This window comes from Cyanistes caeruleus, chromosome 12 (genome assembly GCF_971803275.1).
Source record: "Cyanistes caeruleus chromosome 12, bCyaCae1.hap1.1, whole genome shotgun sequence".
Taxonomy (NCBI): Eukaryota; Metazoa; Chordata; class Aves; order Passeriformes; family Paridae; genus Cyanistes; species Cyanistes caeruleus.
The window spans coordinates 14,824,410-14,834,543 of record NC_141712.1 but is presented as its reverse complement, the minus strand read 5'-3'; the positions used below and the strand labels follow the sequence as shown (position 1 = coordinate 14,834,543).

Below are 10,134 nucleotides of genomic sequence, written 5' to 3'. Positions count from 1 at the left end.
CCAGACCTTGCCCCCTGTGGTGCCCTGCCACCAGAAACTGCCACCTCCTCTGGGTTCCAGACAAACCCAGACTCTCTTACAAGGTGATGTCCCACCTTGCCACTGAGATGTGCAGCCCAGAAGGATCAGCTGGGTGTTTGCAATTAATTTAGCTGTAAAATGTGTTTTCTGTCCCCAAGGTCCCTTCCCTAGAGAGTTTCTAAAATCATCTGGGGTCATGGCTAATGTGCTTCATGCTTTGACAGCAAGTTGTGTGCTGGGGATGAGAGAATTGGCTCTTCTGAGAGGTCATTTTTCTCTAGGATGAGCAGTTTGACCAGAAATATTGATGAGAATGGATCACTCTAGTCCTCAAGGATATAAATTTGTTCCTAGAAGAGGAAGATAGTGGATACCAATATGCCCAGGGAGGTTTTACCCTTTCTGTATCTTCACCAAGAAGAGCTCATATGTTGCCCAAACATCTGCTCCCCAGGGAATGTCCCTCCTGGGAGGGCACTGTGCTGGTACAGAGCAGCTCCTTGGTCCTGGGCCAGGCAAAACACCTTTCCTGTAGAGCTGTACCTGCCCTGCTTCCTCAGTACTTTTCCATTTCACTGCTAGCCTGATGGACAATGTTCCAAAATACACAGACAAGGTTGTAAATCGTGTTCAGACAAGATTCAGAGTGCAGCTTCTATCACCTAAACCCAGGACTCAAATTCAAACTCCTCCTGTCAGTGCCCTGAGATTGGTTTGCCCACTTGTGTTCCAGGCAATCCTTGCTGCCAGCCACGTGCTCCAGTACTGTCCTGGAATATTGATTCAGTACCCTTTTAGATGGAATTCAATTAACTAAATTACCATCTTCCCAGCATGGCATGGTTCCAGATAAAATGTTATTATCCAGGACTCATCCCTGCACTTTGGTAATGTAATAACTGCGGCAGAGTTGTAAGAACACAGGGGGGGATGGAAGCAAGAAGATGCAGAGAAAGAAAACAAAAGGCAAAGATTGGATTCACCAGATTTAAATACAACATGAAAAATCATGCAAGGTAAAACTGAACATGGTTCATATTAAATATCTGTTGTGCTCCCTGTACAGAGCACAATTCTGTGTTCTGAACTCCAGAGCTACCCAGAGCTGCGTGCACAGCTTCACAGATGTGTGATGCACATCTTCCTAGTGGGGATGATGGTGCATTTCTCATGACTGGTGCATTTCTCAGCTGGAAGGGGTGCTTTGGGAGCAGTGTGGCTGCTCCCTTTAGTCAGCTGCTGCAGCAGGATGGTTTGTGGATGGTAAAGACCTGGGCAAGATTGTTGGAGAAAAAAGATTGAATGATGAGCAGGCATTTGGGAGAGGGCATCTACTGCAAGGATATTTTTCCAAAACTGATACACTGATTTCATCATGGAAGCATAGAATGTTTGGGACTAGAAGAGATCTTAAAGTTCCTTTAGTTCCAATGCCCTGCCATGAGCAGGGACACCTTCCACTATCCCAGGTTGCTCCAAGCCCTGTCCAGCCTGGCCTTGGACACTTCCAGGGATGGGGCAGCCACAGCTTCTCTGGGCAACCTGTGCCAGGGCCTCCCCACCCTCACAGGGAAGAATTTCTTCCTAATATCCAGTCTAACCCTGCTCTCTGGCAGTTTGAAGCCATTCCCCCTTGTTCTGTCATCACTTCATGCCTTGTCCAAAGTCTCCCTCCAGCTCTCTTGGAGCCCCTTTAGGGACTGGAAGGTGCTCTAAGGTCTCCTCCTCTCTCCTCCAGGCTGATTTCCAGTTATTCACAATCACATTTTAAAACATTTGTACTTGGAGCTCTAAGCTTGTAGCCCAGAGCTCTGTATTTCAAGATCTGCAGCTACAGCCAAGATTAATTTTAAGATTTTATGCAGAGCTTGTTGACAATCGTTATTAACTGATAGAAACTGTTCCAAGAGATCAATAGCATGTGCTAAGATAGCTGGAAGCACATCAGTGGAGCTCTGTGACTGCAAAAGGCAAGTCTCCCCTCTCTCCTTTTGACCTAAGATAATTTTCTAAAAAAAAAAGGTTTCATCAGACACAGAATATCCTGATATGCTGCTCACCGAACTGGCATTTTCATGACTTGGCTTAGAAGTCTGTGACCAGTTCCAGCCTCATTAAGGGTATAAAGTGTGTTAATGGTCACCAAAATAACTCTGTTGTGTCCCAAATCCATCCATTTGCCAGCAGTGGGGGGCATTACAAGAAGCAGATGCGACTGGAGGAATTCTTCTGGGCCACAGGAACCATGTCCTGCCATGACAGGTGAGCTGTCCCCTGCCTGAGCCCACACCTCTGGGCTCCTGGAGTTTAGTCAATTGTTTCACTTCCAGTTTTGGAATTAACACCTGGCAGCTCGGACATTTTTCCAAAGCAGCTGATCAGAAGGAAGCACAGGGAGGAGGGTGGGTGAGCTTACAGGTGCTGCTGCTCTGGGCACCTTTCTAACAGGCTGGGCTCTTCTGAGGGACAAAGGGGACCGTGGCTTCCAGCAGCTGGAGGTTACAGCAGGAAATCTCCAGAGCTGCCTGTGAGAGGCTGCACATTCTGTTTGTAGAAAAGCTTGTTTTGGTCCTTCAGCAGCCAGGTATCCATCCTATGATGCTCTGGCTTCCTTAGAGTAACTCCATTCCTGCTGTACCGTGACTCCAAGCTCCTGGAAAATGTCAATGGGGCTCAGCTGGCCCTGGCACTATGTGTGTGGTTGCTCTCTGTCACTTCTCATGAGCCTTATAAACCTCATCAGCCCCATTTTACTCAATACCCAGGAGGCTCTGAAGGATCCTTCCATTTTTCTTTACTCTGTGGGTGTTTGATTCCTGGAGATGCAGTGGCTGGAAGCAGCAGCCTGATCCATCTCTTGTAGGGTGGAAGCTGCTACATGGTTCCCCTAAAGCCTTTCATCCAGCTACTGAATCAGATAATCCCTTTGGGATGAGACAAGACATAAGAAAACAACCCCCAAATCCCCAGAATCATGAAGGGTCATAAATGTTACAAGAAATGAATCACTTTTGTACAGTTTTCCCCATGTCTGCTAAGTCCCTCAGAGCCTTTCCAGTGGTGCTGCTGAGCCTCTGGAAGCAATGAATGTCTGTGAGTGTAACATGGTGTGAGTTTAAACAAACCCTTATGTCAGTGCTTTGAAGTATTTGTTTCAAACACACTTCTAAAGAAAAAAAAAGAGATTTTCCAAGCATTCCTCCATAGGTGTGTGAAAAAAATAACCTAAACAAGCAGTAAAATCTGAAACACACTGAGATAATCTGGAGTTTTGGCAGGAAGCTCAGGTGATGTCAAGGAACAATTCTAAACAGAAAAGTTTCTATGGATTTATTTTTTTTTAAAGACCTAATTAGAAACAGACTTTTGCTTTGGATTTAAACACTTCCTTGCAGCAGTGTTATCCCTGCCTTATGCATGTCAGGAACAGGAGAGTGGAGCAGAGGAGGGGAAAGCTCAGCATCCTCCTGCTCACATATTGCTACAGGTTTAGCCTGTCTTGGGAAGACTTGCAACATCCTTTTCTTGGGATTACCCAGAAGATTTCAAGGTCAATTACAAAATCCAGCGAGTCTCCTGTCCATTGAGGTCCATCCTTCTGCCCTCATAAATCCAGCAAGGATTTCTTGCTCCACTGAGCCGGAGCTTTGAGCAGAACAAGGAGCCTGGGAATTGTTTTCCCGGGAATCGGGAGAGGCCGCTGGCAGCTGAGCAGCTCCGCTGGGCGGCCGGGACACCGCTGGAAACACAAAATGGAATGGAATGGGATGGGATGGAATGGAATGGAATGGAAACACAAAAACGCCACAGGCACTGTCCAAACGTGGTACCTGTCTGCCACCAAAGCTTGGAGCTGTCAGGGGGTTCACACTGCACAGGCTGGAGAGGACAACAGTGACCTGCCATTGTCTGTGCACTGCTTATTTATCAGTGGGATAATAAAAATATCCTTAGTTTAGGTTTTAATTTTTTTCTGAAAACACTCCCCTCTTATCCTAAAGCACCATCTGGTTGCCCTTCTTCCATAATCCCGATCAGATCTGCCACCTAAAAGCATCCAACAGCTCTTCTCTATTAATGTTTTTTGCATTCAAGTCGACCAGCAGAAAATGTCAGAGGCTCCAGTGACTCCAAAACCATAAACCCGACCCAAAAACCAGCCTGTGAACCACTCTTTGGAAAGCTTATTAATAAAGAAATTAAATAAATTATCTTTATGTCAGCTGAGACTTCCAGTAGTAACACACAGAGATGATAATGGGTAAACCTTAGAGAATGTTCAAGACGTGTAAACCCATCCCTGAGGTGTGACACAGCCCCAGAATTGCAGTTCTTATTGCACAGATTTATTTAGATATTAATATTTAAAATATAAATTAACAAATATAAAATACATATATTAACATGTGGAGTTAGTCTGTGTTCATATTGATGCTCTTTTTTTGATGCTGACCTTATCTCCAGAGGAATCTTAAAAATATTATTTTGAAAAATAGTTTAAATGTTTCCATATTAAAATATTAATGTACTATAATAAAACATTAATAAATTATTGATGAGCACTCCTGTATCTTTATCTAAAGTCATCTTTAGGATTTTTTAACAAAAAATCCCACATGATCAAATTGATTAGTTAATTTATTAGCTGTCATATTCCAGGTTTTCTTGGCTTTTTTTATTCTTTGGGTTTTCCTTCTCACCTGTTTCCTGTTCTAAGAGAACCGACACAAACAGCATCTAATTAAAGAGATCTGTCACGTTAGCATTGTGTTAATTGGCTTTTAAATAAATTGCAGCCCTGCCCCTTGGGATGGGATGGGAGCAGGGGTGAGACCCCTTTGTGCAGGGGGAGCTGCTGGCTGGGTGCTGGTGCCCATCAAACAGCAGCCTGAGCTGCCTGAATTCCCTCAGGAATGTCTGGGAGTATTTTCCTTGGAGCAATGGTGCCACGAGGGTGTTTTGGTGGTGCTCTCTTTCATCCACTGTCCCCTAAAATTGGATTGAGCCTCAGACATACCAAGATTTTACTATCCAGTGGTTTTCCTTAAATTTCTTCATCTTTCCTCCTTGAACAGTATCAGCAATAAGAAGCTGATGAGATTATCTATGAAAAAGTCTTGCTCCCCACATCATCTTTGATTATCAATGCAGTCTGGAGCTACAAACTGTCTCTGGAAGTTACTGATTTTAATTCTTGCACCCATTTACAGAGAATTTTCACCCCCCATCCTTTTCCAGACATGCTTTTGACTCCCTTTTCTGTGGCCATTTGTATGAGAAATAGCTTAAAAACTTTCCAGACATCAGGTTATTCTCAAATTCACAGGTTTGTTCTTGGGCCTCAGTGTTTTCTTTGTGGAGGAACCAGAGAGCATTGTGGGATCTGCAGAAGAGGAGTTAATTCATTTTAATGTCAGTGACTGACTGGTACTTCTCAATTCCTGAAAGTCAAGTCACTCTGTTTCCTGAATCTCTGTTATGGAAAGAATTTCCTGCACAGGGTAAGTCTGATAATCACAAATTATTTATTGACCAACACAATTTTCTGTTTAGGGACCTTCATTTTTACACACAGATCTCAAAGCTACCTTTTCTCAGCTCTGATGAATTTATTGTATGAGTATTAATTTTGCAGCTGAAGCCTTTCTTGCAGACAAAGTGGGACTTTCTATGTTGTTTTTCTTTACTTTTTTCATTTTTAGATAATATTGTTTGCAGAAAGATGTCACAGAGTTTGTGTTAAAGGTATTCAAACAAATAATTGTCACATTCAACTCATCTGTCCTGGCTGGTGAGCACAGAAACTTTCAGATTTCATGCCTGACCTTTCTGTAAGAGCTCATTTAATGGTTTTGTTTTTCATTAGCTACAGTTAAAGAAAGCAGCTGTTGTTTGAGGACAATTTTATACTGCCCTATCTTACTGAATATAAATGTTTTAATCTCAAAAAAGCTGTATTGCCTTTTCTACTGCTCTGTGAGGAGGTTCAGTTGGCCTGAAAATGAATTAATTCTAATGGGACAGCACTGAATTTACTGTCATGTGCAACAGGAAAATGACAGTTCTTCCTCTTCCCTTACTCTGTATCTGCAAAAATGAAAATATTAAATGGGTATTTCCAACAAAGATTTAATTTGCTGTACAACTACAAGTAATCTTTTATTTTAATTACAGTATAATTTTGTCTTGTGCCTGTGAAGGGTGAGTCTGCACATCCTGGCTGGATGTAATGTCTATTTTCAAACAGTAATATCTGCATTTTCTCCAAGTTTTATCTAAACTCTGAGTTTCTTCAAATTTCCAATTTCCTTTTTTTTTAAATGGAATTGTCTCAAAAAAACATTTGATATTTCTAACATCAAATATTAACATTTTGCATTTAACATAATTCTTTTATTTTTCCTTTCTTTTTAGGCAGTGTTTAAAGCTGTTCCCTCTCCAAAAGCTGGGAGAGGAAGAGCAGCAAAACTCAGTAGTCTATTACTGCATTAACAAAGGGTGTACAATCACATTTACCATGGACCTGTTGAGGTTTGGCCAGGAACACATCCCACTAGATGTGTTCTAGAACTAGAATTCTTGCATTCCTCATCCCTGGAAGTGTTTAGGGCCAGGCTGGACCAGGTCTGGAGCAACCTGATCTATTGTAAGGTGTTCCTGTCCATGGCAGGGGATTGGAACAAGGTGATTTTTAAAGCCCTTCCCAACCCAAACCCATCTATGATCACAGATTTGTGCAATGTCTGTGTATCTTTAACAGAAATTGCAACTCTCTTCAGATTTTCGTGGGGTTTTTTTAGGGCTGGATCAGCAAAGTCAGGTTAGTCCAGCTGAAAAATACTCCATCTGCCCCCTCTGCTGGTGTCCCTGCTCTAAGGCTGAAAAATGCTTTCCAGAAGTGCAGTGGTCAGGAGAACTCGGGGAGCTCAGAGGAAAGGGAACTCTCCCTTCACAGGCACAGCAATCTATTAGGGCTGTAAAATTTCTCAGTCATCAGAAATTGAGATGGCTTAAAACACCAGTGTCCTGTGAATATTCCACACCCCACCAAGTTAGCGTTTCTGCATTCCTGCAAGTGTCCAAGGCCAGGCTGGACAGGGCTTGGAGCAACCTGATCTAGTGGAAGGTGTCCCTGCCCAAGGCTGTGGGGTTGAATGAGATGATCTTTAAGGTTTTTTCCAATTCATTCCAGGATTTTATAATTCTAACACCTGAATGGCCAAGCTGTGCGTGGGAATTGTTGGAGCACAAACTGGGTAGGGCAAAGCACAATGCCCATTACTAGCAGAGATAACGGTGTTCCTGGGAAGGGTGGATTTAGGGAGATGGAAAATTTACCTATGGATGAAAAGCTACCCTATGGAAAATGCCATGATGAATTTTCCATGTGAGGTTTGTCATGAGTGTCACAGAGCAGACTGGGATTTTCAGTATCAGACTTTATCGACCCCTGGTTAGTTAAAGGGGGAGAAAAAAAGAAAAGGTACAGAGAATGTCACTTTAACTTAGGCAATAGGTAGAAAAAGGTATTGAAAATTCCAATTCTGACAAAGATTTCAGGGAAATACCTCTGGTTTAGGAGCTCATTTATTTTGGTTACACCCTCTCAAAAATGTATCATCTAATCTGGGATTCCTGACATGCAGCTCAGACTCCGTGGAAGTCAAGGCAATGCAAAGATTTCTACTTATGGCAATAAAACCAAATATTTTTTTTCTTCATTGTTTGGGTGCCAGATATGGAATAGGGGGGGGAAATTGTTTCAGTGTTTAAAATGACAGGCACGCATCAGCCTCACACCAACAACCTGCAGGATTAGGGTTGGTCAGAGAAATGTTACTTCAACCTGTCCCCAGTACTCTGAGGGGGTATTTTAGATGTTCCAGGGATAACTGCTCCTCTTGGCACTGCCTTTCTCCTTCTGCAGCCCAGGTTCCCATGCTGGAATCATGACAAAATGCAAGTAAGATTCATATAAAGAAAATAACCTTTATTAGACAAATCAATCAAACCCTGAAAAAAGTGTCAGGTAAACAATAGTAAAGGTTTTTCCAGCAATGTAGAAACCTTTGAAACTGAGAAATTCCAGAAGTTTCATGTTCCTCTTGTTGCATTAATAAGTTCTCTCCCTCTTGTGACATGAGCTACTGCTGTCTTGACAGCCCAAAAACCTTGCATTAATCCAGCAATTATCTCAAAATAGTAACTTGTAAAATATTCCCTGTATAACTGTTTCCCCATACAATTTTGTACAAAGGTGTCAAACTGTATTTTCTTTACTGTCTGAAAAAAAGAACAAAGCTTAAAAACATCCAGCTTATTAAAAATAAACAAGTGTTTTATATACAGCACAGGAATTTCCAAACTTGAAGGAACGCTGTCTCCAGGGCGGCTGTGGGGTGTAATACCCCAGTCTGCCAAGGGGAGAAAACTGCAGTTAAATAAATTACTACTCCATCTTCTTCCTCAGGCCAAATGTGGCACTTCTCTCACACTTGCAGGAGCCAAATTTACAGCCCTGCATAAACCAGGAGTAACCAGGAGCTTGGCAGCCAAGTAACTACTGTTTCCAAAAATGCTAATTTTCATTTTGTCCAAGAACAGAGGGAGGGTGTCAGAGCTACGCAGTGACCTTAGATGTTACTCATGAAAAAGCCACCTTGAACACAGGGCTCATTTATCCCCCAGTTACGCTGTGTTACTACAAAAAACATGCACTTAGGGTTCAGCATTATAATCAACCCATTACACTCAAAACCTGTTGGTCTCGAATGCCAGCACCATCCAAAGCTTCTCAAACGAGTCCCAGCAGTGGGACTGAAGTACCAGAAGAGGGGCTGAGTCAGAGGTGAAGCAAGGAGCCAGTCCCTGTCACTCCAAAATCAGGGACACAGCCAGGACAAAGCACAAAGGAGCCTGAACTCAGCCACTGGAACCTGAGCCAGCAGGGTGAGAGAGATTTGAACTGGGATAGCAGCTACAGGGGGCTAAAATTAGAGGCAGGAACGTTGGTGCCTCCTGAGCTCCAGCAGTCAGCTCCCTCCTCCTCACTCCTACTGACACCTCTGCTGGCTGCTCCAAAGCCCCTCTCTGTGTCAGCCCCCCCGCTGGCATCAGGGAAAGTCTCTGCCTGGGCATCTCCCCCTTCTCTGGTGAGTGCACTGAGCATTTACAGGTGGAGCTGGCAGTCAGTTAGAGCAGAGGTGGCACAGGCAGAGTGGCAGAGCTGACAGATGGTTATGAGAGAGATTAGCTCAGCACCAAGGCACTGGAAGAACCATCTGAAGAAACAATTTGTAACAATGAAATTGCTTTTTATTAGAAAGAAAGTGTTAAGCCAAGGAAATAAATTATTGCTACGATAGACATATTTCGAACATAAGGAAGGACGTTAAATCTTAAGCTTCAGGTCAATATAACCCTGAAACAGAAAGTTATACTACTTTTTTAAATACCTCAATTTCTCTTCATGCCCTTCCAAAAACTTTATAAAATGTGCAGCTTACACAACAAATAGTAACAGAGTCACTTGTAATAAAAATCTGTACAACTCATAGCTTTAAAAATAATACTTTTTTCTTCTCCAAACTGCTATGTTACTTATTACTTATAAATATAGGGCTAACAAGTTTTAATTGCCCAAGGTCCCATCCAACACCAAAGCTATTACATTTAGTTGACAGAAGCCTTCCTGGGACTTCGCCTCAGGCAGAGGTCAGGTTTTGGGCAGTTTGAAAGAGCCTTATAATGGGCAAAAAAATATCTTCATGGATGAAGACTGTCTCCTTCTGCTGGTCAGAGGCCTGGGATCTTCAGTGAATTTGAAATGGCAATCAAACCTGGAACACAGCACCGTGCAATGGTTAGACCAGCTGCACTCCCGTGATGTGGCACGATCCCACAGGTCCCTCTGTCCTGGCCAGCAGTGACTTCACAAAACACTTGAAATCCACTGTTTGTCAGAGGTAAATTTTGGTGGGGAAAGAATGTTTTAATGGAAGAGCCTTGCAGGAGAAGCACAGCTCTTCCCCCATGTGGAGATCTGCCTCAGGACTCAGCCAAAGGCCATGTGCTGCTGTCCCTACTGCTTCTGTGGCCACTTCAAGAGTCTCA

The 10,134-nt window shown here is 43.0% G+C and overlaps 1 protein-coding gene and 1 long non-coding RNA gene across 16 annotated transcripts in view; one reads left to right on the top strand and one right to left on the bottom strand.

Moving 5' to 3' along the window:
* Positions 1–4,826: 4,826 nt before the first annotated feature.
* Positions 4,827–8,404, top strand: LOC147650871 (uncharacterized). The gene is made up of 3 exons (XR_015275492.1): positions 4,827–4,936; positions 5,348–5,522; positions 6,436–8,404. It is a non-coding gene; the product is annotated as an uncharacterized LOC147650871 (long non-coding RNA).
* The window catches only part of PLEKHG4 (pleckstrin homology and RhoGEF domain containing G4), a 95,437-nt gene continuing 93,293 nt past the window's right edge, over positions 7,991–10,134 (bottom strand). For all 15 annotated transcript variants that reach the window (XM_023934619.2, XM_023934620.2, XM_023934621.2 and 12 more), the window contains one exon: positions 7,991–9,860. Coding sequence is in view for 7 of the 15 variants with exons in the window: in XM_023934620.2 (XP_023790388.2) it covers positions 9,855–9,860 (6 nt within the window). In the remaining 8 variants the exon portion in view is untranslated. The remainder of the gene's footprint in view (positions 9,861–10,134) is intronic.